This window comes from Giraffa tippelskirchi, chromosome 3, assembly GCF_054371585.1.
Source record: "Giraffa tippelskirchi isolate mGirTip1 chromosome 3, T2T-mGirTip1v1.2.pri, whole genome shotgun sequence".
Classification (NCBI taxonomy): Eukaryota; Metazoa; Chordata; class Mammalia; order Artiodactyla; family Giraffidae; genus Giraffa; species Giraffa tippelskirchi.
In genome coordinates this window covers 164,067,837-164,094,888 of record NC_137277.1, presented here as the reverse complement: position 1 = coordinate 164,094,888, position 27,052 = coordinate 164,067,837, and the positions used below count along the sequence as shown (strand labels likewise).

The following is a 27,052-nucleotide window of genomic DNA, read 5'->3' as shown; positions in this document are numbered from 1 at the left end:
AACAGAACTGAACCTCCTTGCCTTGCGCTATGGGTGTCTTAAGATTTTTAAGTAAAAAATTTTCACTGCCTTTCCTTTTGGCCATGTCTAACTTTTTTCTGCTGGTACTAAATACTAAGAATTTAGTATCTATATCTATATAGCTAGCTAATGTGTTTCAGTATATCAAGCCTAGGATTTTGGAAGTGAAGACAATACTAGTATATGATAGAATTATTTTCTTTATTCTTGGGGCTGTTAGGGCCTTGTCAGTTTTGAATTTTATATACAAGCAAAATAATTAGTATGCCTTCAATTTAACTGTAAACAAAAAGCTTATGATTTTTGAATATAGATGTTTCCTCTTTTTTTAACATGTTTTTTTATCTCTTGATGGTAAGTATCCTTATGAAGTCCCCTTCTTTTACTAAACTAGCAATCACTGCCTTTGGAAGTGAATCCTAGATACTAGACCATTTCATCAGTAAGGATTTCAGTATCACTAAAAGATAAGAACTCTTTTCAAAATAACATATCCTCCATATCATTATCATACTTTAAAAATTAATAATAATTCTAAGGAATGATCAAATATGATCAAACCCTCCATAAGGTTTTTATTTTGAAAATTTCAAATCCAGAGAGAAGTTGAAAAATAAAATACACACTTTTATACCCTTCACCTAGATTCATTAACATTTTGTCACTTTCTTTTTCCTCTCCCTTCCACACCGCCCCCGTGTATATGTGTAGTTGTACAACAGTACCCCAAAATTAGTGCTTTAAAATAGCTATTTTAATATGTCATAATTCTATAGATTGACTAATCTTAGATGGTAGTTCTTCTGGTCCCTGTATTGTTGGCTGGGCTTTGACTGGGCTGTACCATTCAAGATGACTCACCTTGGCACCTTGGTGATGTTGGTGAAAAGGGTCAGCTGGGATGCCTAGATAGCCTCTCTGTTCTTCTGGTCCCCTTTCCCTGTCCATCTCTGTCCTCCTCTTCTCTTCATCTTTTCCATCTCTTCATATAATCTCAGGGACTCTCCCTTTCCATGTGGTCTCTTCAGCACGGTAGCCAAACGTCTTATACGATAGCTCAGGGTTCCCCAAAACACAAAAGGGGCATCTGCCAGGTCTTCTTAATGTATAGGCTCAAAATTAGGACAGAATCAGTTCTGCCACATTTTCTTAAAGCACTCACGGGATCTGCAAGTGTTCACTGTGAGTTGGACTACACAGAGTTAGAATACCTATATGCATGGTTCACTGGATGCGATCTTTGGAGAATGAGCATGTACACACTCTTCTTTTTTTTTTTAATAGAACTATTTGAAATTGCAAGTATCATAACACTTTACCCTGAAACACTTCAACCTGACTCTCCTAAGTACATGGAAATTTTCCTATGTAACAGTTAGCATACCTAAGAATGTTAAGAGTGATTCCATATATAATTCCATATATAGAGAGCCCACATAAACATTTTCCCATTTATCTGTAGCGTATTTTTTACACTTTAAAAAAAAACTCAAACCCAAAGCTTACCCACTGCATTTGGTTGTTAGGTCCCTTTAGTCTCTAGTCAAGGCCAATTTTTCTTTGAAAAACTCCCATTATGAATTGTCCTACTATTCTTTAACAGCTGTTCTGGATTTTTCCCCCCATACCCTGAAACTTCAGAGCATGGAGATGGGATCGTCTTTCTTCTTGTTGTCCATTGCCAATTCCAACTGCTTGTCTCCTTTCATCCTACAAAAATCCCTGCTCATTTGAAGTATGTAACTTCAGACTTTGCCATATTATCTCTTTCTATAGCTATCTTTTACCTTCTAGTCATTCCACTCCCATCAGCATTCTTAGGGCTTTCAGCATCCTCCTAAATGACCTTGTCAACCACCTGGTTGCTCAGTTCCTAATCTTAATTCCAAAGAAGTTTTCTTCTTCCCCATCTTGACAACTGACGAAACTCAGACCAGTAGTTCTCAAAGTATGTCTCCAGGCCATCAGTATCATGTAGGAACTTGCTGGAAATGCCATTCTTGACCCCCACCCCTCACCTAATGAATAAGAAACTGGATGGTGGGGCTCAGCATTCTGTGTTTTGATTCCAGTTGATTCTGATGCTAAAGTTTGAGAACTACCTCCCTAGATTTTGTCATCAAAGGTAACTGTATCACCTTTGAAATACTAATTTCAAATATCTTTCTCTAACCCTTTTCTCCTCCTAGCTCAAGTAATGTCATTCTTTTATTTTCTTTATTTCTTGCCAAAGAATGTTCAAATTACCACACAGTTGCACTCATTTCACATGTTAGCAAAGTAATGCTCAAAATTCTCCAAGCTAGGCTTCAACAGTACGTGAACTGAGAACTTCTAGATGTTCAAACTGGATTTAGAGAAGGCAGAGGAACCAGAGATCAAATTGAATCATAGAAAAAGCAAGAGAATTCCAGAAAAACATCTGCTTCATTGACTACACTAAAGCCTTTGACTGTGGATCACAACCAACTGGAAAATTCTTAAAGACATGAGAATACCAGACCACCTTACCTGCCTCCTGTGGAACCTGTATACAGGTCAAGAAGCAACAGTTAGAACCAGACATGGAACAATGGACTGGTTCCAAATTGGGAAGAGTACATCAAGGCTGTATTGTATATTGTCACCCTGCTTATTTAACTTCTATGAACCTCAGATATGCAAATGACACCACCCTTATGGCAGAAAGTGAAGAACTAAAGAGCCTCTTGATGAAAGTGAAAGAGGAGAGTGAAAAAGTTGGCTTGAAGCTCAGCGTTCAGAAAACTAAGATCATGGCATCTGGTCCCATCACTTCGTGGGAAATAGATGGGGAAACAGTGGAAACAGTGTCAGACTTTATTTTTGGGGGCTCCAGAATAACTGCTGATGGTGATTGCAGCCATGAAATTAAAAGATGCTTACTCCTTGGAAGGAAGGTTATGGCCAACCTAGATAGCATATTGAAAAGCAGAGACGTTACTTTGCCAACAAAGGTCCGTCTAGTCAAGGCTATGGTTTTTCCAGTGGTCATGTATGGATGTGTGAGTTGGATGGTGAAGAAAGCTGAGCGCCGAAGAATTGATGCTTTTGAACTGTGGTGTTGGAGAAGACTCTTGGGAGTCCCTTGGACTGCAAGGAGATCCAATCAATCCATCCTAAAGGAGATCAATCCTGGGTATTCATGGGAAGGACTGATGTTGAAGCTGAAACTCCCAATACTTTGGCCACCTCATGCGAAGAGTTGACTGATTAGAAAAGACCCTAATGCCGGGTAGGATTGGGGGCAGGAGGAGAAGAGGATGACAGAGGATGAGATGGTTGGATGGCATCAGCGACTCAGTGGACATGGGTTTGGGTAGACTCCGGGAGTTGGTGATAGACAGGGAGGGAGGCCTGGCGTACTGCAATTCATGGGGTCGCAGAGAGGCGGACACGACTGAGCAACTGAACTGAACTGAACTGATGGCAGAGTACATCATGCGAAATGCCAGACTGGATGAAGCACAAGCTAGAATCAAGATTGCCAGGAGAATTACCAGTAACCTCAGATATGCAGGTGATAACACCCTTATGGCAGAAAGCAAAGAGGAGCTAAAGACCCTTGAAAGAGGAGAGTGAAAAAGTTGGCTTAAAATTCAACATTCAGAAAAGTAAGATCATGGCATCCAGTCCCATCACTTCATGGCAAATAGATGGGGAAACAGTGGAAACAGTGAGAGACTTTATTTTGGGGGGCTCCAAAATCACTGCAGATGGTGACTGCAGCCATGAGATTTAAAAAATGCTTGCTTCTTGGAAGAAAAGCTATGACAAACCTAGACAGCATGTTAAAAGGCAAAGATATTACTTTGCCAAAAAGGTCCATATAGTCAAAGGTATGGTTTTTCCACTAGTCATGTGTGGATGTGAGAGCTGGACCATAAAGAAGGCTGAACACCAAAGAATTGATGCTTTTGAACTGTAATGTTGGAGAAGACTCTTGAAAGTCCCTTGGACTGCAAGGAGATCCAACCAGTCCATCCTAAAGGAAATCAGTCCTGAATATTCATTGAAAGGACTGACGCAGAAGCTGAAACTCCAATACTTTGGCCACCTGATGCAAAGAGCTGACTCATTTGAAAAGACCCTGATGCTGGGAGAAATTGAAGGCAGGAGGAGAAGGGGACAACAGAGGATGAGATGGTTGGATGGCATCACCGACTCAATGGACATGAGTTTGAGCAGACTCGGGGAGATGGTGAAGGACAGGGAAGCCTGGCATGCTGCAGTTCATGAGGTCACAAAGAGGTCCAAGTCGTGTCACAAAGGACATGACTGAGTGACTGAACAACAAAAACTTATTTCAACAATTACTTGATCTCATTAAGACTTCCAGTCTGTTGTCTTCTACTTTTTGGCTCCTCATCACCTCCCTCTTGTTATCACCTCCCTCCCCAGCCTATTTGCCATATTTTGATACGCCTCTCTCTTTTCTCTGTTTGTTCCTCTGTTGCCTAATGAAATCCCATTTCCCAGCTCAACCAGCTTTTTACTCCGTACCTTCACCCAAGCAGCTTTTGCCCCTTTTGTTTGCACCCCTCCCAGAAAAGTCCTTTGAAAGAGTCGTTTTACTCATTCTCTTTTTTCTTACCATCTCCCATTCTTGTGTGTACACTCTCAAAGTGGGCTTTTATCCCCACCACTCCACTAAAATGGTCTTTATCAAGTTTACAGTAGCAATATTTCATAAAATCCACCACTCCCTCCTTAACATTTAAAGTTTTATAAACTTTTTTCTATAAACTACTCTTGCCTGGTTTTTTCTTCCTACTAAATCAGCCACATCCTAGGGTTTTTTGGTTTTGATTTTGCTTTCCTCATCAGAACTGAAAACTGTTGGAATATTCCCAGAACACTATCCCTAGCTGTCTTTTTTTCTAAAACTCTCTCTCTAAGTGATCTCATATGTTCCCATAACCTCACATACTGATGGAATATCAAATTCATATCCTTGCCTGGATCTCTCCCCTAAGCTTTAAACTTACATATTTGAATGCCTACTTGAAATGTCCATTTGGCTGACTGATTTTTAGCCCCCTCCCCACCCCAGTAACCTTGCACCATATCAGCAAGTGGTATCACCATCCACCGTTTTTTGGTTCAAGCCAAAAATGTATCTCCCTTGATTTTTTTGTTTGTTTGTTTGTTTACACCTCGTATTCAGTCTGTCAATAGGTCTAGTCTACTCTACCTCCAAAATATATCCTGAATCCAATCACTTATCAACATCTTCATAACTATAACTCTAGTCTTCCAACTCTCAGTTGGGCCACTACAGTTGATTCCTAATGTCTCTTCCTTCACTCTTAACCCACTGCAGACCTTCTTTCATGAACAAAGCTGCCAGCGTAATCTTTCTGAAGCATAAATCATACATTACCCTTCTGCCTAGAACTTGTGATTTCCTATTTTAATCCAAGCTTCTCACTATGACCTGTCTTCACCTTGCCCCTCTTTCACTCTGCTGTTTTAGCCATACTAATATTCTCTCTGTGTGTCCCTCATGCTAAGCTCATTTTCATCTCCAAGGCTTTGCACTTAAGCTCCTTCAGGGCAAGGGTCTTCTTGCCTTAATTATCACTATATCCCCAGCTTCTTTAGCAGTACCTGGCACATAGCTTGATTCTCAGTAAATATTTGGAGCTCATCACATTGTTCATCTCTTGAATCAACTGAAGAGGGAAAGAAAGGCTGGTTAAGTAAGATTTCACTGTTAACCAAAGACGGGGGGAAGAATGTGTGTGCAAAGGTCCAGACGTGAGAAAGGCCATGGTAAGTTAGTGAACCTTAAAAGTTCAGAATGATCTGCGTGGCTAGAACATAGTGTTGAGGAGGGAAAAGCAAAAGATGAGACTAGAGAGTTACACAGTCTCCAGTTTTTACATGGCCTAAAATCATGTTTAGAAGTTTGGACTTTTATTTCAAAAGCATCAGGAAGTTATTGAATAATTTTAAACAAAAGGTATTTGATAAAGATTTGTATTTGAAAAAGATAATTCGCTGCAGTGTAGTGCATAATTTAAAGAAGAACCAAAGTATCCTATGAGAACTGTTAGAAAGTTATTACAGTAGCCCAAACCAAAAGTTAATGTACCCTGAGCCAACATTTGGCATTGGAAAAAAAAAAAAAACAGTTGATGGATTCGAGAGATAGATGGGAAATAAGAATTTATCTAATATGAGCAGATAACTGAGAAGTCAGAGTGACTCCCAGATTTTTGTCTCCAAAAACACTGGGTGGACACTTAACCCTTGACTGAAAGACAGAATGTAGAAAAGAAGAAGCAGCTTTCATTTGGGATGGGAGAAGCAGCAGATGATCTACTTAGTATAAGAATGTTGAGTTTTTATCACATGGATCCCCTCTGATCCATTGTGCCAGTTCCTTTAAAGTGTGTTTTTTATTTCATAGTCTTATTTGTTCCTAGATCTGAAGTGTTTTTTGTGTCCATCTGATAATCTTGTTCTGAAGACAGACGTATATTGAGCTTTTTAGCATCTCAAAGTTTCTCACACCTGTTTGCTATCACATGCGTTAATTGCCAGTGTAATTCTGGGATTGTGTGAGATATATTGGTACATTGAGTGCTGAAAATTATTGGTTAAGAATTGTGCCTCTGTCACCTTTTTTTATGAGTGTGTTTTGAATAAAAGTAATAATGTTCATCTTATTTCCTAAAATAGCAGCCTCAACTCCCAAATCTTTTTTCCACTTGAAGTGCTTAACATGAACTAACTTTGAATGTCTCAGTTCCAAATTTCCGGAAGTGGTCTAATTGGTTAACTCTCTCAGATATTCATTCCTGGACCAGTAAGCTAAGGCCAAAGGGACAGGCAGGATCTTATATACTTCAGAGCCACCCCTTCCAGGCTTTGGAAATGATTGTTTCTCCAAAAATGGAGGAGTTAAAAAAAATTTTTTAATTGGAATCATACTGCTTTTGCACTTAATATATCCTGAATTTCTTTTAATGAATATTCAGAATTAGTTTTAACGGTAAATATTCAGTCAGTTGCTGCTGCTGCTAAGTTACTTCAGTTGTGTTCGACTCTGTGCAACCCCATAGACGGCAACCCACGAGGCTCCTCTGCCCACAGGATTCTCCAGGCAAGAATACTGGAGTGGGTTGCCATTTCCTTCTCCAATTCAGTCAGTAAGTCAGTTCAATTAAAAAATGACTAGTTGCTGATACAGTCTAAAACCAAGCATCAGAGTTGTCTCTATTATGGAAAACTATCTACCATTTCAATGGTTCCAATGCAGTATTGGGGCAGGTAAAGAGCACACACTAATTTTAAAACAATCCGTATGAAATAAGTCTGTAAAGTCAAAATTCTTACTGACTGGCTAAACTTTTTTATGAGAACTTCCTTAACTTGTTAAGGTGAAAGGTTTTGCTTTGGTAAAATGTTTGAGAAGGGAAAGAGGGAAGGAGGTTCCTTGCTTTTCTCCCCACTCTTACCTGTATTAAAAATTACAATGAAATTTCAGGTAACCAGAATAAAATTATACCTATACTGTTTATTCTGGCTAACACTAGAATAAGGAGAAAGTATATAATAGATGCTAATTGTCCAATGGTGATGAATGGGCGCTCTACTGGCTATCCTCCAATCCATGTAAGTGTAAGGAGATCTGCTACTAGAACTCAGAACAAGCACTGACTGAATGGTCAGAACATCATGCTTCGTTGTTTCGACGTATGAAGCAGTGGCATTAGCACTAGGAAGCTCTAATCTGGAAATTGAGAATGAACAGAAAGAAATGAAGGATTAATCTTTTGCTTATCTCCCTGCATGAATGTTTTAAACATAATACGTTGTCATATGCTTGTATGGTACATGAAATATGTATTACATATTTTATGTAGCTCTTTTATTTAGAATATGCACAAGGCTGATTGTTAATGTAAAAACACTCATGATATACAATGTAGTAAGGGAAAATCTCAATAATTAGCTTAATCATTCTATCCTAATTCTTACTTTATTTACCCTAAACAATACTTTATTCCTAGTAATTGGTCATGTGACATAACCTATGAATATGGCTATTTTTTTGTCTCCATCCTTAACCATGGTGCTTCTAATGATTGGTTAAGTTTCAGAACCATTACTGTAGGTCAGTGGTTCTCAACTGAGGGCAGTTTTGTTCCCCAGGGGACATTAACAGTGTTACTTTCGGTTGTCACAACTGGAGAGGGTGGGGTTGCTACTAGCACCTAGTAGGTAGAGGTCAAGGATATTGCTAAATATTATACAGTATACAGGGCAGCCCTCTCCGCCATCCAAACAAAAATCCCACCCAAAGTGCCAATAGTGCTGAGATAGGGAAGCCCTGATCTAGATGTAGCAAGGGGAGATTGTATGTCCCAAGCAGGTTATGTCTGGGGTTAGGATACATTACTCTTTGAATAGTACATGACACTCTGGTGCAGAGATTTCAGTTTATAAGAGGATTTCCCAGTGATGTTCTGTTCTGCTTCCTCAGATCCTGCCAGTTTTACTGAGATAACTAAAGACTGTGATGAAAATAAAGAGAACAAAACTCCAGAAGGATCTCAAGGAGAGGTTGATTGGCTCCAGCAGTATGATATGGAGCGTGAGAGGGAGGAACAGGAGCTTCAGCAGGCATTGGCTCAGAGCCTCCAGGAGCAAGTAAGAGATATCTCCATATCTGTCTTTTCCAAGAGATAGAGCAATAATAATAGTAAAAAACATTTGTTAAGCACTTTGTGTCAGGCATTGTTCCAGGTTATTTACATACAGTAAGTCGTTGAGCCACCTAAACAAACTAAACTTGCTTTGGGCCTTTTCTTTAGGTTTGAAACAAATACTGATTTTTTTTTTTAATCCAAGTGCAACAAAATGTTTTGTTGGTTACCTCCTGTTACCATGATTTGTTGCATGCTAAAGCAAGATTGGAGATCATCCCTAGTCCAGCTTTATTTTGTAAGCAGTTAAAACAGCCAATATGTGATCATGATTTTATCATTAATGTTTTAAGGCAAAGAATACTGGGTCTTAATTTTAACTGCATTTTATCTGGGAACTTAAAAAAGAATACTGATGCGTGGGTTGTTCTGCCCCTCAGAAATTCTGATATAATTGATCTCAGATGTGGTCTGGGCGACTAGATTTCTTTCTTCTTCTTTTTTTTTCTAAACTTCCACCAATGATTCTAATGTGCAGGCAGTGTTGAGAACTGCTGCTTTAAAACTGTTTCAGAACCAGCTGTTCTGTATCCTTTTATTTATATAAAGTACCTCCCTAGTTGCCTTGTCATCAAAAAAATATATGTGTCAAACTGTTTTACAAATTATTTATAGTAATCATTTGTTTCAGAAAATTTACTTTCAGTGGAAAAGAAATTTTATTTCTTAGCAATAGCTCCTCATAGAGCATGCGTGCGTGCTCAGGTGTGTCCAACGCTGCAACCCTGTGGACAGTAGCCCACCAGGCTCCTCTGTCCATAGGATTCCCCAGGCAAGAATACTGGAGTGGGTTGCCCTTTGCAGAAAAAGAAAAAATTCAGAGAAAAGAATGAAAAAAAAAAATTCCAGCAACCTTCCTTTTCACAAACAAAGACATATTTTTCTTGTCAGCTAACCTGGTTAAAATTGTCTTATTTTTCTCAGATGTGAGGATTATGAGATAACGGTTTCTTGTTTAGTCGCTAAATTGTTGACACAACTTTCTGCAACCCCTGGACTATAGCTCCCCAGACTCCTGTGTCCATGGGACTTCCCAGGCTAAAACACTGGAATGAGTTGCCATTTCCTTCTCCAGGGGATCTTCCCAACCCAGGGGTTGAACCTATGTCTCCTGTGTTGGCAGGCAGATTCTTTACTGCTGAGCGAGCCACCAGGGAAGCCCTGCATCATTCTATTAATTACTAAAAGAGAGCCCTTTACCATCTTGTCTCAATGTAGACTTTATATACTTGGATAAATTTAAGTAATCATATTTCCTCTTAGAGAACACCTCTCTGACTTTCTTGAACACAGTGTTATTGCTCCCAGGACTATAATGCAGAATAGCTCATTTTAAGCTTCTTATATAATTCAACTTTAAAAACAAGTCTAGAATTGAGAAAAGTATAAAAAGTTTTATATTTTTTTCATTACTCGTGCATCCTTTGTAAATTATCTTTTCTCTCAAGATGAAAGGGAAAATTTGTAGTCAACATTTTCCTATTCCTTTTTATAATTAGTCATCTAGTTGAGACATTTTCAGAGGTACTTTTTTTTTCTTTAAAGAAAACCTCGGATATATTAGAAAAGCATAGGAATCTGTGAATAGTATTTTGTGGAAATTTTGTTTTATCTTGTTGTCATAGATGTAGGCTCAGTGATGTGGTAGAGCCAGCTCCCTGTCAGCTTAGGAGAGCCCACTGTACATATAGCTCTTCCCAAATCTGCAGTCAGAGTTACATTGGTAGCTTAAAACTGGCCATAGTAGGAAGACAGTTTTAGAAAAAGTAAAGAACTTCTCCACATCTCTCAAGAGGTCATATTCTAAACATTCATAAGTTTATAGAAAGCGTTATTAGCAAATAACGTTCAGAGCAGCTGGTTTTATCCTTATTAAGTAAGTTTAATCAATACTTCTTTAAATACCTTGGTTTTGTCCTTGTTCCTTTAGGAGGCTTGGGAACAGAAAGAAGATGATGACCTCAAAAGAGCTACGGAGTTAAGTCTTCAAGGTATGGAGGTTACTTTAATTATATTTTTTTTGTATCACACACAGAGTAGTATATAAAATGTTTTTGTCACTTTTAATAACAATAACAAATTTGAACACCTCCCAGTTAAAGAAATAGAACCTTAGAAGTTACTTGTATATCCCTTCCCTTCCCTCCCTCCCAGAGGAAACCAAACACTCAAACATAATATGGGAATGTTAGACTTTAATTCTTAATTCAAAATAATGACATCATGGTGCTGGCCAAAGTGGAGTTTACTTAAATCTAGTATTTTATATAAGCTTAACCATTAATCCTTCCTAAAATTGAGTGATTATGATTCAACTTTAAAGGTTAATAAGCAAGTCTTCTATGCAATACCCTCATATAACTTTTTCAAATACATTTATACCACCAAGGAGATTATTAAAACATATAATAATTATGCTGAAGGGCTTGATTTAAAAAGGCTTTCTATATAGAGAGATGCATCCTGCCTTAGAAAGCACACTTGTGCACAAAAATGCTTAATCGAATATAAGATGCCAAGACATTGTCTAAGTTATGTTACACAGCAAACTGCACGTTTGTAAATGTCATTCTGTTATGTATGAACTGAAAACACATATTTTTTTTTAAAAGCTCTTGACATGGGGGAGTGGAGTATGCCTGCATTAAGCACAGAAACAGAGCTTTTTACAGGATGTCAAAGATCCTCCTGTCTTCAGCTGGCTCCTAGGCGCCACTGAAAACTGTCACCACCCTCAGAAAGACAAGATGTTCTTGTTAATGAGTTCCACGGCCTCCAGAATCTCCTTCTTGATCATAAGCAGAGGTGCAAACCTGGTGATACCGTGTGTTGGCTTGGCCAGAAGTCCATTATCTCAAAGTCACAGACACATCTTCCGAGTATCACAATCTTTGGTATCTCCAATAACAATAGCACTTAATGCTCCTTTTCCTCTTAAGCAGTTACAGTATCAGAAGGTAGCTTCCATGAGTTCATTTGTCAAGGTGATACCCATTTTGTCTGCATTTTCAGCAGTTTTCTTCTTCCAAAACCTCAGGCACTGTGTTGGACGCTCAGCAGCCTAGTAAATTGCCACCATACACTGAATCATGTTCCCCTGGTTTAATGGTCAGTGTTATTTCATCATTACACAACACTGCTGATACAGGGTATAAACACCTTTCCTGCAAGGAATATATGAGGTCTGACATTTTCATGATCAATAGCTAACCATATACCAGTTCTGGCCAATCCTATCTGTATCTTATCAGCAATAAACAAAACCTGGTGCTGGGTACAGAGCTCTTTCACACCCACAAGGTAGCCTGGATCCAGAAAAACAATGCCTGCTTCACCCTGAATTGGATCCACCATGAACACCATAGTGTTTGAATCCTAAAGTGCACACTCAAGAGCAGACAGATCATTATATGGAATGATTTCAAAACCTGGCAGAAATGGTCCAAACCCAAGGTAACTGATTGGGTGTGTGGAACTGGAGATAGCAGACAATATTCTACCTTTATAAAGTTTCTAGCTGCAAAAGCAATCTTTGCTTTATATTTTCGGGATACCCTTCACAGTGTATCCTCATCTACGAGAAAGTTTGCTAGCTATCCTTCCAGGCTCATCAAAGCATAAATACACAAAGGATGAGAACAGTGAGATACAAGAAATGAGAGATTCAAACTAAAGAGAGAATCAGGGAATCCCCTAGAGAATGGTTAGGGAGATCTCAGGATGTCTGTGCATGAAGGTAGAGGGCAACCAGTCCAGACTGGAGCAATAGTACTTCAGACAGCCATTCATCACCACCATTGTACCACCTTTTACATATGAGGACAAAATGCCTAGATGAGCCTAGCTTGAGTTATTTGTAACTGTCTCTATGTAATGCTCTGTGGTGACCTAAACGGGAAGGAGATCCAAAAAAGGGGGGAAATATGTATACATGTAGCTGATTCATGTTGCTGTACAGTAGAAACTAACACAACATTGTAAAGCAGCTGTACTACAATAAACATTTTTTTAAAAATGGGAGGCTGTGACTTGGGCTTTTTGGAGACCTTGCAAGTTTGCCTGGATATAGAAATCCAGGTTTACAGTCATTGTTAAAGCGTTGTTTCCACCCACCTCCATGATGCTGGACAGTGACAAGTCTTCTTTGCTGAGTTGCTCTATGAGAAGTCAAAAGCTGTTCTTTATCCTGATGTGATACCTTTTTTCTTTCTGAAAGCTTATAGGATCTTCTCTTTGTTTCTATTTTGATGAAGTTTCACATTGATGTGCCTTGATGTGAGTCTGTTTCATCCATTTTTGTTAGGCTCTTATTGGATTATTTTAATCTAGAAACTTGTATCCTTCGATTCTAAGAAATTTTCACTGATTTCCTCCCTTTAACTCTCTTTTCTCTTCTTGAAACTCCTGTTATTCAGACATCCTAGTCTGATCCTCTTAATTTTCTCATCTCTTTAGTTTTCCATCTTTTTGTTATTTTTCTCTACTGTCTGGAAAGTTTCTCCAACATTATCACCAACTTCAAACTTTCTTTAGTATTTTATGTCTATTATATTTCTAATTTTCAAGAACTGGTTTGTGATCGCTACTTTTTATAAGATTTTGGGGTGGGGTAGTTTATGAAAGCAATACCATCTCAACTCTGAGGATATTAAACATAGTTCATTTTTTGTGTGTATTTGACGTTTTCATCTCCCTGAGGAGATTCTCTTTTCTCCATTTTGCTCTGTCCTGTGTGTTTATTTTGGTCTTTATATTCCGTGTTAGAGCCTTTCCTCAGTTATCTAGTAATCCTCAGTATCTAGTAATCCTTGGCTGTCAACTCATGATTAAGAGTAGGGGACTAAAGACTTCCAGGTGGTCCAGTGGTTAAGAATCCGCCTGCCAATACAGGGGACACAGGTTCAATCCCTGGTCCAGGGAGATCCCACTTGCTGTGGAACAACTAAGCCTGTGCGCCGTACCTACTCAGCCCACACTATAGTCTGAGAGCCGTGAGCAAGAGAAGCCACTGCAATGAGAAGCCCATGCACCACAACAAAGAGTAGCCCCAGCTATGTTAGAACAAATTATATTCTAGACGAATAATTTATATATGTCTAACAAATTATATTCTCTTTTTCAGTTTCATTCCTTTCTTAAAAGAGTATTATCCCCTTTGATATATATATATGTTTACAACAAAGGGGAACATATCTTTTACAGATAACTGATGCCTGAATTGTTATTCCCTAGTGTAGGCTGGGTGAGTTGGAACCCTAGTAATAAAATGTCTTTTATTTCTTAGGATGATAAAATGTGTACTTCCAGCTGTTTTTCATCTTCCCAACTGTATCTCTTTGTGTCTATTCTGAGAGCTTTTACAAGACTTTGTCTTTGTGTTCTTCAGAGTTTAACAACTCTTTTCTGGATTCACTGGGCTCTGATGAGGACTCTGGAAATGAAGATGTTTTAGATATGGAGTACACAGAAGCTGAAGCTGAGGAACTGAAAAGAAATGCTGAGGTGGGTGACATTATATTCCTTTTGTAAAACAACTGGTCGCGTTGTCAGTACTCCTCCTCCTGCTCCTTATCTTCAGAGGACACGGTCATTGTCTATTGCAGGTTCACTTCTGCCCCTTTGGCAGCCATCAGATGGTCCTCACTTTCTCTTAGGCTTCTCATTACTTACACAGAATATTCAAAACAAAATGAAAGATAAAAAAAAAACAAAAACAGAAATACATCCTTGACAGCCTTATGTACATGTTAGGTAATAACTTGGTAATAGCTCTCAAAGTTACATATATGTTAAATCACCTTCAGTTTTACCAAAACTATTTTATCTTTAAGGTTAAATACTAAAACTAGTTGATTGTTACTCAGTGAAAACTGTTGAATTAATAACATTAACTAGAGCACTTGGAATCTTTTTTTAACCCTTTTTTCCTGTAAATAATTGCTTTTTTCCCATTTTCCATTGTTTTTAATAATTTTAATTACCCAGATCCCACTGTTCTAACTGCTGTTTATTTTATTTAATTTTTAGCTAACATTGAGCATTTAAATTTTCTTTTTTCATTATAATATCAAGGAACTGTGTATGATTATAGTGTTTTCTATATTTAGGATTTTCTTCTTTAAGGAAATCCTCAGAAATAAATTACTGCATCAAAGTATTTGAACATTTTAATTGCTTCTGGCTTACCTATAGTTATATTTCTTCCCAAAATTATGTTGTATATTAATGCCTGAAGTGCATGAATATCACTTTTCAGTTTTCTTTTCCTTAAAATATTTAAAATGTAAAAGTTCATCCATAATCCCTACAGCAATATAGTAACTCTTTTCATTATTTTCATTGTTTTTTAGTACTTAACCATTAACATATCTATTCATATAGATCTGTAGTTATATTGTGTGTGCTCATGTAGGTTTTAAAAACAAATTAACATTTTGCTGAACCATTTTTTTTTTCTTTAACTGAATAATATTGAACTGAGTTGAAATACCTGTAACCTTTAATTATTACTGGGCGTAGTTTTCTTGGGTCAAAGGACATGAACAGTACCAACCACTGAGTTTTTTATTGAGTTTAACCCCCCACACATTGAAACTTCCCCATGTCAGCTCTGATAATAAATTTAGTGTTTTGCTTTTATACAAATTAAGAGTTAAAAGTCATGCCCACTTCTGTTTTCCAGACAGGAAATCTTCCTCATTCCTATCGGCTCATCAGTGTTGTCAGTCACATTGGTAGCACTTCTTCTTCAGGTAAATGGACATTAGGATTTCAGCATTTTATAAATGGACCAGTCAGCATTTACTCCTTATTGAGTTGCTCTGAGCCTAGCTTTGTGAGCTTTGCATTGAATGCATCACGGAAAACTTTGAACTCTGGGGGCCCCTTCTCAGAGCCTTGGCCAAGAGGCAGACTGCTGAGGAGGAAGGAATGCCAGCTATGAAATTGGGCCCCAGTCCACATAAGTGACCCCTGCCCAGGGTCATCCTGGGGTGCCATGAGGCACCAGAGCAAAGGTGTGTCACTTGCAGGAGGTGCTCAATAAATGAATCTTTAGAGAAAAAAGAAAAACTTTGAAATCTTTTCTTTTATCACACTGTGTGTGTTAATAGGTGCAGCTGTTCTGATTTTTCTATTCACAAATGACCCAGATTTCCCTAAGCAAAATACATGTATCAAAAAAGTTGTCCTGGCATAGCATATTCACCCCTTGCTGTTTAGTCACTCAGTTGTGTCCGACTCTTCGCAGCCCCATGGACTATAGCCCGTCAGGCTCCCCTGTCCGTAGGATTCTCCAGGCAAGAATACTGGAATGGGTTGCCATTTCCTTCTCCAATATTCCCCCCTTAAATTTCTATAATTTTTTAATGGGTTTTAGAAATATTGTTGGAAGTGAGGTGAAATGGGGTTGGCTGTTTATTTCTTTCAGGTCACTACATTAGTGATGTGTATGACATTAAGAAGCAGGCATGGTTTACATATAATGACCTAGAGGTATCTAAAATCCAGGAGGCTTCTGTGCAGAGCGATCGAGATCGGAGTGGCTACATCTTCTTTTATATGCACAAGTAAGAAGCGTTGCCCAGTCTAAAGTTGTTGGCTAAAAATCTCCTGAACTCTTCTTTTTCCTTTAAGGATAAAATGTACCCATCAGTTAAATTGGTTGACAATTTATGATTTTTGTTAGGGCTCATATCTTGATATTTCCAAAATGTTTTTTCTCTTAACTCAGCATTAATTACTCATCTCACAGTAAAATGTAGATATAGAGCTTAAGACCTTATTATGATGGAAGCTGTCCTGTTATTGTCTCTCATTATATCAGCTAGAAGATCTGAGTTACATGGATGGGAAATACATAGCCTTTCTATCAAAGCTAGCTGTTGCCATTCCCCCCCCTAAGTATTTTCAAGAATCAGCACATGGGATTAAGATGATAATAAAATTAATGAGCTGCTTATTTAATACAATTTAGGCAACAGATGGGATAATGCAGGCTTTATCAATGTCTATTTTCTGTCTGTCCTTGTATTTGCTCACTGAATTTCCTGTTTAATTTTTTTTGTTCTATTTTAAGGGAGATATTTGATGAGCTGCTGGAAACAGAAAAGAACTCTCAGGCACTTAACCTGGAAGTGGGGAAGACCACTCGTCAGGTTTCATGAGGAACAAACCCCTGGGTTGGCAGTGTGCACTGCATATTCTCTCTTACTGCCACCCACTTCTCTTTCCTCTGCCTGAGAAGAATTTGGAACTCTACTTGATGCGGGAGCAACAAACAGCTCAGGGCCAAACCAAAAGACGAAAACTGCAATTATGCGGAACGCTCCATATTAATTGTTTTATGGAAACTGGTCTCACATCTGTAGCTGATAATCCTCTTTTTTTCTCCTACAAGAGTGGCACTTCCTTTTGTCTTAGGAATACATGTTGTAAATATATATATATATGTACATACATACACATATTTGTGGAATGAATGGAGCCTTAAAGAGTTAGAATAGGCCACCAGAGTATGCCTGCTCAAAATTAATAGCACAGCAGTTTGGAGAAGAAAAGTTGTCAAAGAGTCCATTCACCTGAGAAATGTATGAAGATATACATATCATTTGGCATTTAGCTTTTACGTTCCTTGAGTGATTTCACTCAAGTCTGTAATCTTTCGTGTATGTTTCTTATTAGTAAAATTCACTGGAAATCCAGCTCTCCATGTTACATTAATGACAGTTTGTCCTCCTGGCAAAGGAGGGGCATTTCTGCCATCTGACTTGAGGAGATTTTATAAAAAAAAAAAAAATTTTCATGGATTTGTGATGCTTTTGCTGTTTACTTGCAGTCCCAAGAAATGGATTTTTGGTGCTTTGGAATGTGCTGTGTTGCCACATTTGATATTCACTGTACACTTTGTGTTTTCTTTCAAAAGAATCCTTCACACAGTGTGTTCATTGTGTATCATCTATATTATTGTGGCGAAGATAGAATCTTTTGTTTTTCTTCTGTGTCATTGTTCCATGGAGCGAGCATTACCCTAACAGACTGAAGCAAAAACTTTAAGAGGTAGGAAAGTGATGTCCCAGTTGGGACTCCCCAACAAGAATACCTAAGGAATATGAAGAATAGTAGCATCTCTGTCTTGCAAACATAGAGAGGTCAGGAGGAGTATTGTGTTCACGCTGAAACTCTGGACCAATAAAGCTGAAAGCCCTGCTGCAAAGGTGAAATTAAGCACATGAGCTGTGGGAAAAGCTTAACCATTAATCATTTGCCTTGCTATTCAAACAGGGTGAGAATTAAAACGTGGTAGGTTTAGGTAATTCCAAAAACTAATAAATAACAAAGGTGCATAATAGATTTATTACTTTCTAGGTGCTTTGAGTTGAGGTCAAATGGGGGTGCAACATTTAAGTGAGTTATATCACTCACCTGACATAACCTACTTGGTTAAGCAGCTTGTGAAACCATATAAAGAATGAGTTTGAGAGTAGAATTCTCTGTTCCTAAAATAATTTTGTGAACCCAGGAATCATTAGGATCCCACAGAGTTAAGTATAGCAAAATGAAACCTTCAACATTTTCTTTCATTTTTAAGTCCATCATCACAGAAGATGTAACATCTTTTCTAGAAGATTGCCTTAAGAGAGCTCCAGCCCTACTCCTGAAACTTGGATATGTTCTGACATAGTAATCTGTTCTAAAATACTGCATCTTTTCGATTGTAAGTGGCCCCAGCACTTTTGCTTAACTACTGATGAAAGCTTTGTCTCCTACCTATTAATGTAGTAAATGTTCCAGAATGGTGTGGCAGTAGGATATGCAGGAGCAGTATAGAGCAGGGGAAAATACTTGTTTAAAAAGCTAGCTTTTAAAATTTTGTTTCCACTAGGGAGCCTTTTTTTTCCCCTTGGGAAAAAAACTATTTTCTCATATATGAGTGAAGTGGTAATCAAATTCTTTAGCTATTTATTACTTCTCTGTGTCTATACTTGAGAGCTTTGAGAGAGGTGCTTTTAAAAATGATTGGGAATGATTTGATGTGAGTGGGTGCATTTAGAGCATTTGAACAAATAGAAGTGATGCCGTAAGCCTAGGTTGCCCGTGAAGTACCCTTGTTTGACTTGCTTTTCGTAGCTTGTGTGTATGGTTTTGAAGTACACTTGGCTCAAACCTAATTTGATTTACTCTTCATGTCTCGGGCAGGACTTACTAGATCAAACTAGGAGATGAGTTATCTCACTGCTTATATACTTGCATGTTTGGGACTTGAAGTTTCCTTGATACATCTGTTGTGTTGGCCTGGTCAGCCTGCCTTTCTCCCTTCACTCCTTCAACTATTACCCCTTTCACTACTAAGTTAATTTCTCATTTTGGTTCAGTGAAGGGTTAATGACTACAGATGGAAAGCTCAGCCAGACCATGTTGTTGGGGTTTGTTTTTTGTTTTTTTGAGCTGACTGTATTTATTTTAAAATTACTGGTAGATTATATTTTTTGTGCAGTTTTCTCAGAATCAGGAGATGGGGCACTTGACATGTTAGTGCCAGAAAGGGACAAAGTAGATAAGGACAGAGTGCTTCAGTTCCAGGCAGCTTGCACAATAACTAATATTCCTATTGAAAATACCAAATACGGTTACATTACTTTAAATGACTTTGAATTGAAACTTGACGGTACTTAATTTTACACACAGTTCATCTTAATTGGGATATTTTGAAAGGGAAAATGAAACTAAAATTCAAACATTAATTCTTACCACCTAATATTACTGCAAAGGATTGGAAAGTTGCATGTGGCCAGATGTTACTATCATTTTAGAAGTCCTAACTATAATTTAGGCCTACAGAAAGATAGATTCTGTTGTGTTGGGAATATGTATGTGTGCACAAACTCTGAAGTTTTGTCTCAGCAGAATAGAATAAGAAGCAAATCCATGAATTATTATTCTATTTATATTTTGACTCCAAGAGCTACTTGTTTACTTGCCGTGGTCTGTGGCCTGTTAATTTCAGACCTAGCTTAATGGCTCAATAACAAATGTAAATTTGTTTACATTATAAGAAGTATACAGCGATACTTAAAGATCAGTTCATTAACTCTGGGAGGCAAATACTAGATATTTCTTTATTTCTCTCCTTGATCAAGTGTAAAATTCTTCTAAAAGAAAAACTTGTAAGACCTCAGCAAATGAATTCATGAATTTACTTATTCTTCCATACTGCAGTTACCATTATGTATCTATATAAATACAGCTCTACACATGTACAGCTGAATATATAGTTGTATAATGAAAGCTATTTGGAAACACCTAAATTAAAGAGATTCTTGGCAGTTTCTCATATATAGTTGAGCATGACGAGTGTAGAGAGAGCATGAGGGTTGGAGACAGGGAAAGAAAAGGTACTTTGTAAACTCACTTGTGATCTGCTGAAAAGAGATTATACTAAGTAAAAATTACCCTTCTTCCTCTTTCTTCTCTGTCCTCTGGAGTGACTATAGTGGATGCTCTTAGTCCACACTTTTTGCCCTGTTTAAGTGATTCCCCTGAAGTGGTCTTTTAAATCAGGGAAGCAGAGCTGGATCTCCAAGTAGATCTTGTATACACATGGAGATTTTCAGAAAAGTCACCAGCAACCCAGTACTAGATGCAAGTCACATAAAAATGCCCCCCCAAAACAGATACGTCTTTTTCTTTCTCCCCATCTTGCTTTACACCAAGTAATGCTCTTTAATAAAGTTGTGTGCAAAAACTAAACAGATCTCTTCCTTCTAACATCTTTCTGATGTGTTACTTCAAAATTCTAATTTTGTCTCTATCAGTGTCTTATTAACATCTAAAAAATATATATATATATATATTTTATTGGAAGACAATAGTTTGTTAGGCCTTGAGAATTTTGTGACAGGTTTCTTTTGCTGTGTCTCACCACGACCACTGACTCCTTTATGGCATGCTTTGATTACTAAACTTCAGACAGACTCGTATGTTGTATCACATATATTTATACACAATTAGTAAATTTTCCTTTCCGTGTGTGCTATGTATCTGAGGTTTTGAAGTTTAAAAAATGTGCCAATATGGATATAAGCAGTTGATTTCAGTCATTTGGACTTAAAAAGTGCAAAGGTTTGAGGTAGATGTCCACTGCTGTCTGAATAGAGTAGATGAGGGTCTGGATCAGGACTGGAGTTCATTGAGTCCAATGCCAAAACGAGCAATCATCTGAACTAGTCTGTCTCAAGAACAGAGGGGTGGAAGAGTAAGACACAGTGGCTATACACACCTCTCATCTTTAGGTTTACCCCAACTCTCTTCCTTCCATCTCCAACTTCTCTGGCCTATCTCAGTGTTGTTTGTTTATGCTATGGAGAGGAGAACAGACGTAAGCTTCTTAATCTTTATCTAGTTGAGCCACTACCAGGTTTGCTGGCAGCTTTGGCCACATTGTTTGTGAGGTGATTTTCTTTGTGTTCGGAGTGACTTTTGATTCTGATTCTTTGTTATTTTGTATGGAGCGGCACTTTATCTGTGTTTTAGCAGAACTGTTCCTCTGTACCCTTTACGGTTTTTTCTTGTTTTTTGTTTACCTTTTAAATTATGCATAGAGATTTTTGTGTGTGAAATTAAAGCCTTTATTAACCTTGTGTTGTTTGACTGTTTATTTCTGAGAAGGACACATTCTTGCAGATACCTAACCAGTTGTTGAAGTTGTAAAAATCACATTCTGTTGGTCTTCTGACTTGGACTTTGAAGCAGCACTGTTGCACCTTAAAGGGAGTGGGACCGCACACCTAGTATGGCTGAGTCAGCACCAACCTTTGCTGGATTTCATCTGAGGAGCCTCTGAAGCTCTGCAGAGGTTCTGCATAACAGTTTTTAAACCCAACATTGGCCTAAACTGTGCTCTTTGCCTTACTAGTAAGAGTGTCAGAGAGAAGGTGAAATAGAGTTTGCATTTCATACTTGCTGTTAGGCCCCTAGCCCAGGCCCAGTGGGTATGTGGCTCTCAGTGGGTACAGGTTAGTGAGTGTTGTGGAACCTCCTGAATAGGGCCATCACCTGGACTGTTCAGCTCCTCCAAAGAACAAGTCCCTTTAACTTATCACCTGAGGAAGGCAGTAAGAAAATACATGTGAAAAGGAAAAACCATTACTCTGGGAAAGAAGTAAAACTGAAAAATGCTTTGGCCCACCTGCCATAATTAAAGATGAGCCATGATAAAAGCCTAGGGGAGGCTTGCCATAACTGAAGTTCCATGGAGTGCTGGGTTGCTCCTCTCAGAAGGGAAAGCACTAGAGCAGAATGCTTTGAAAGTGATGCAACACCCCTGGATAAAAACAATGCAGCCAACTTCCTGAGAGCTGAAATTGGGACCACAGTCTCCTTATAGGGGAATCATCTTTCTGGAGGAAAAGGTAGGTTACTAAACAAGCGGCATCACCACAGACGAGGTTTTCACTTCAACTGATTCACTTCAATTCACTGATACCAGTAATAACGAAGCTCTGCAAGCAGGGTAGGGTACTGCTTTAAACTACAAGCTACTTCTGCTTCTCAAAACAGTCCTTTTTCTTTCTTGAGGTTTTGTTGCTTCCATCGAGGCAGAGCCGAGAAGGCAGAAGGAGTCATCCCCAAGGCCCGGGTGAAATCCTCAATGGACAGGTGCTCCTAGAAGAGGAGAGAGACCAGAGGGTCAGCTTCTTGCTTAGAGTTAGATCTGATGAGTCACAGAGGTGTGGCACAGAAATCAGATGACCGAGCAAAAAGAGGCAATGTGGCGAGGGTCAGGAAAGGGACAGGGAGCGGGGAGGTGGCATTTCTTTTCAATCTGGGGTTCTGCTCTGTAGGATTGCCCTGGAGAAAGTTTCTTTGACTCCTGCAGAGAGCCCTGAATTGAACAGCTTCTTTATGGTTAACACCTTTAGGTGGAGTTCAAGCTCAGGTGGGTCTGAAGCTCAAGTTTTCTAACCTGTTACCCTGTGCGTCCCACCTCTGGGCATTTTCTGCTCAAGGCTCCTGGGAGCCTTCCCCAATCCCCCAGGCAGGGTTGTAGAGCACTTTGTTTTGGAAGAAGGTCCCTGACAGCTGTGGTTGTGTCCATGGCCTGCACATGCTTTAGGTGCCCTCTGTCCCACCCAAGCTGGCTCTGCAGCTTGGTTGAGACTTCTGGACTCTGACCCCCAGGCAAGATAGCAGGGACTGCCCATCCCAGTGGACTTGTATCTTTCCACTGGTCCTGTTCTTGAACCCTGCGGTCCTGCCAGCTGATTACTAGCCTCACCCATGCCCACATCCGCCTCTCTGTGGTTTACTCATGGGTACTCAGATTGCCCTTCTTGCTACTGCCTGCAGCGAGACCCACCACCCCACTGTTCACTGTTACTGGCCCTCCCTTCTGAGTTTGGAGCAGCCAAGAGAGTGTGTGCACTCTCCCCACTTAGCCTGGAACCCTCAGCTCTTCTATAAGAATGCACACTACTCCCACAATTTAATCATCAGTGTCAACAAAATTTTTAAAAGAATCTAAGCCTTTCAGACCACTTCTACCATGGTGAGGTTGTCTTAATTCTGTTTCTTATATTCAAAATTAGTGAACTATTTAGCTTTAAAAAAAAAAAAAAGCTAATGCATATTTTATTAGATATTGCAAAATTTCCCTCTACAAGGGTGGTAACATTCTGCCCTCACAGCAACAAAATCATATATGTTGTTCCACAGCCTTACCAACAAAGTACATTGTCATTCTTTAGCCTCCTTTTAATCACCTGGTCCAATAATATTGACTGCCCTTCCCTTTAGAAATACTTTCTATGTGTTCTGTGATATGACAATAAGAGTGGGACTCAAGACCTGATTCTTGCTCTGACTTGGCTACTAACTGGGCAAGTCACTTCCCTGCTCTGGATCTGAGTTTTCTCAGGTGTAGAACAAGCAATGACAATAACAGCTTACACATACAGAACACTTCCTATGTAGCAGGAGCTGGAGAAATATTTGTAATATTGTTAAGAATAATATATGCTATTAAGATCATCCCAATATTACAATGAGGACACAGGGAATGCATAAAGGGATCTAAAGGTGACATGCAGGATGCTAATGTTCTCGAAACAATACACTTATGCATATATTGGGCCCAAACCCATAACAGACTCAGATGTTCCTGGAGGAAATAGCCAACTCACATCTATAGGCTCTTTAATTCATTTCTAAGGCTTCTTTATGGTTTATTGTACACATGGTAAATTTTTTCTCAATACTCTCTCAAGCTAGATTTGCAGTCCATTTTGGATCTTCATGAAGAGAGAATGAATATTAGAAATGTGTTTTTTTTTTTGTAACATGCCCTTCTTGCCAAATTCTCTCAAGTGGTCCATACAGACAGCAGCTGCTCTACTTGAGGGAACCTGTGCCGACTAGTCTCCTCCCCGACACGCCTCTGAATTGCCTGCCCACCAAACACGCAATGATATTTCAACCTGGATGTCTTCCCGGTGCCACTAAACTCATGATTGTCCCTGTCTTAAGCTGGGTCTGACCCAGGGTTTTTTTTTATCTCAGAAAATGACACAATTACTCCCCTCTCATGAACTTTATCCAGTCATTACCAAGTGTTGCTGATTTAACCTAAATATTTCTCTAAACATCTCCACCCATCCCCACCCATTCTTGGGCTTCTCAGATGGGGCTAGTGGTAAAGAACCTGCCTGCAGATGCAGGAGTTATAAGAGACATGGGTTCGATCCCTGGGTGGGGAAGATCCCCTGGAGGAGGGCATGGCAACGCACTCTAGCATTCTTGCCTGGAGAATCCCATGGACAGAGGAGCCTGACAGGCTACAGTCCATAGGGTCACAAAGAGTCAGACAAGACTAAAGGAGACTTAGCAAGTCCATTCTTCACTGAGCAACTAGATTGGGCTTTGAAAAATGTACCTGACTGCCATTCCCTTGCTTCACTCATAATAGTTCCCCTTGACTTTCAGGAAGGACACCACCCTCCCCAGCCTGACAAAGAAGGTGCTGCCCAGTGCCCCCCTCCACCCAGCAGCTGCCCCTCCCCAGCTCCACACACCCCTGCTCTGGCCACCTTTCCCTTTCACCCAAGCTGTGTTTACATCCTACTTCTGGGCTTCCATGTATACTGTTCCCTTCTCCAAGAATATCCCACTCTGCCTGAATAATTCTCATTCATCTTTCAAGAAAAAATCTCTGACTAAATCAGGTTCTGACCTACCTCCCTTCGGCTGGGATCCACCCCCTCGGGAAGCTCCTCTGCGGGTTTGTTCACCAGCTGCTCCAGGGGAAAGATGGGTAGAGGTCCGGAACTGAGGTTGCTGTTAGCCTTGAACACATCCGGTTTAGAACTTGTGAGCTCCTAGGGAAGAAACAGAAAACATTACTACTTCAGTTGGTTTGTGGCTGCCTCTCAGGCTGCATTTTTCTCTGAAGTCAACAATGACCCTAGGGGACCTTCAAGAAGCCCTCCATGGAGCTCCTTGGCAGTCCAGGGGTGAGGATCCAGCACTTTCGCTGCTGAGGGCCCACATTCAATCCCTGGTCAGGGAACTATGATCCCTCAAGCTGCGCAGTGTGACCAAAAAAAAATAAGCCTTCCATGACCCCTACCTCCCACTGTCCACATACAGATACACACTCTTCATAAGAACACGGCATACTGGACAGGATCCACAAGCTAAAGCTTGGCGGTCTATATTCAACCAAAGCTGGTTGGCTCTATGACCAGCTTTGAAAAACACATAAACAAATCTGGTTTGTTCTATGACTTATAAACTTCTCCATGGCTACCCCTAATGTTTGAGGTCCACCTTGGACATTTATGACCTTCTTTCTCCTATCTGATGTGAAACCGTCAACCATAAATTCTCTTAGCCTTGACCTACCTACCTACACTTTCCTACCTGCACCATCAGTCAACCAAGAAGGGTTAATTGAGTGCCATGGGGTTCCCAGGCTGTGGGTGGGTCCGAGGAATTCACATGTTATCTGCTGATAACCCTGGTGTGCTTGGGAAATTGCTCTCACGTACTGGCCACAATTCTGCAGAGTCTACTTGGTCTTATCTCCCCTGCAAGCCTGTGAACATCTTTGATTTCATATTTCCACATTCTAAGCCTGTAGGCTGAACATATTTCTATGAACTAACTGAAAGATCGAAGGAGAAGGATTTTCTACCTGGGGAAGGGTGATGATAGTAGAGAAATCATTACTTCTCCAAGAGTGGTCTGAGGACTAACTGGATCAAATTACATGGGCCCTTTGTGAAAAACACACATTAACAGGTCTCAACCCAATTCTACAAACCAGAATTTCAGGAAATGGGAGTTTTGGATTTCCTTCTTTGTGGATAGGGGGCACACGGCTTGTGGGATCTTAGTTCCTTGACCAGGGATCGAACCTGTGCCTCCTGCAGTGGAAGCATGGAGTCCTAACCACTGTACCACAAGGCAAGTACCAGAATCTTCATTCAATAAGCTTCTCCCACCCCCAAGTTCCCCATCACCCAGACTCTTACGCATGATAAAATTTGGGGACCATTTCACTAGAGAATGGAGGAGACAAATCCACAAGAGACATTGAAGTTAAACAACAAGAAGAACTTCCAGGAGAAGAGGGAGAAAACGATGGAAAGAAAGCAGAAGACCCTGGCACCTTCCCTGGAGCTTTCTCAGCTTTCATGGGTCTGACCACTGTCAGTTGACACTGTGGGGGTCCCTGCCACCTGCCCCGTACTCACAGCAGTGATCTGGCTCCAGTCCGCAGAGTTTCCAAGCTCCGCCTTCAGGTCCTCATAGGATTTGGAGTTCTGCATATAAAGTAAGTGACAAATTAGACCTGGGTTTCAGCAGAGGAGACAGGACCATTTTCCCTCAGGTGTTGAAAGAAGGCTGCTCTAGGGCCAAGGGGCGATGAGAAGGGGAAGGGAGAAAGGGGGAGGCTGGAGGCTGTCCCTGAAAAATCAGGTTGGATGGTAAGGATGAGCATGAAGGGCTGACAGGTAACTGGCTGGGGCAGGGGGCTATTTGCCCCACTCAGCCCACCACAGAGATGGAAAGTATAATCTTTCCCCACCCTCTGAGTTTAAGAAGCCACACGCAGCCTTGGAAACCCTGCCCACATTGTGGGGGACTCAGGGGTCCTGGAGAACTACGGGGCTCCCCTCAGAGCCTGGAGGGGAGTGTCACAGAGGAGTGAAAGGAGTAGAGGGGACCTTGGCTCCATGGGGAGCCCCATCTCCACATCCCCAGGGCCTGGTAGCAAAGATGGCACATTATGAGTTCCA

At 39.9% G+C, this 27,052-nt stretch overlaps 2 protein-coding genes and 1 pseudogene across 43 annotated transcripts in view; 1 reads left to right on the top strand and 2 right to left on the bottom strand.

Annotated features, from left to right (window-relative positions):
* Positions 1-17,458, top strand: part of USP37 (ubiquitin specific peptidase 37) — an 80,389-nt gene extending 62,931 nt beyond the window's left edge. For 28 of the 42 annotated variants that reach the window (XM_081583989.1, XM_081583972.1, XM_081583965.1 and 25 more), the window contains 6 exons: positions 8,534-8,700; positions 10,687-10,747; positions 14,143-14,258; positions 15,439-15,508; positions 16,186-16,324; positions 16,834-17,458. In XM_081583989.1, the coding sequence (XP_081440115.1) occupies positions 8,534-8,700; positions 10,687-10,747; positions 14,143-14,258; positions 15,439-15,508; positions 16,186-16,324; positions 16,834-16,921 (641 nt within the window). In that variant the 3' untranslated portion in view covers positions 16,922-17,458. Of the gene's footprint in view, positions 1-8,533; positions 8,701-10,686; positions 10,748-14,142; positions 14,263-15,438; positions 15,509-16,185; positions 16,325-16,833 lie in introns of all 42 variants that reach the window. The other 14 variants (XM_081583980.1, XM_081583998.1, XM_081583983.1 and 11 more) reach the window with 1 other exon arrangement.
* Positions 11,491-12,875, bottom strand: LOC145542517 (ornithine aminotransferase, mitochondrial pseudogene; annotated as a pseudogene).
* Positions 17,459-21,358: 3,900 nt separating the features above from the next.
* VIL1 (villin 1) overlaps positions 21,359-27,052 on the bottom strand; it is a 33,812-nt gene continuing 28,118 nt past the window's right edge. The window contains exons 18-20 of the mRNA XM_081584009.1: positions 26,507-26,575; positions 24,986-25,126; positions 21,359-22,418 (exon numbers count right to left, since the gene is read on the bottom strand). Of these exons, the coding sequence (XP_081440135.1) occupies positions 22,305-22,418; positions 24,986-25,126; positions 26,507-26,575 (324 nt within the window). The 3' untranslated portion in view covers positions 21,359-22,304. The remainder of the gene's footprint in view (positions 22,419-24,985; positions 25,127-26,506; positions 26,576-27,052) is intronic.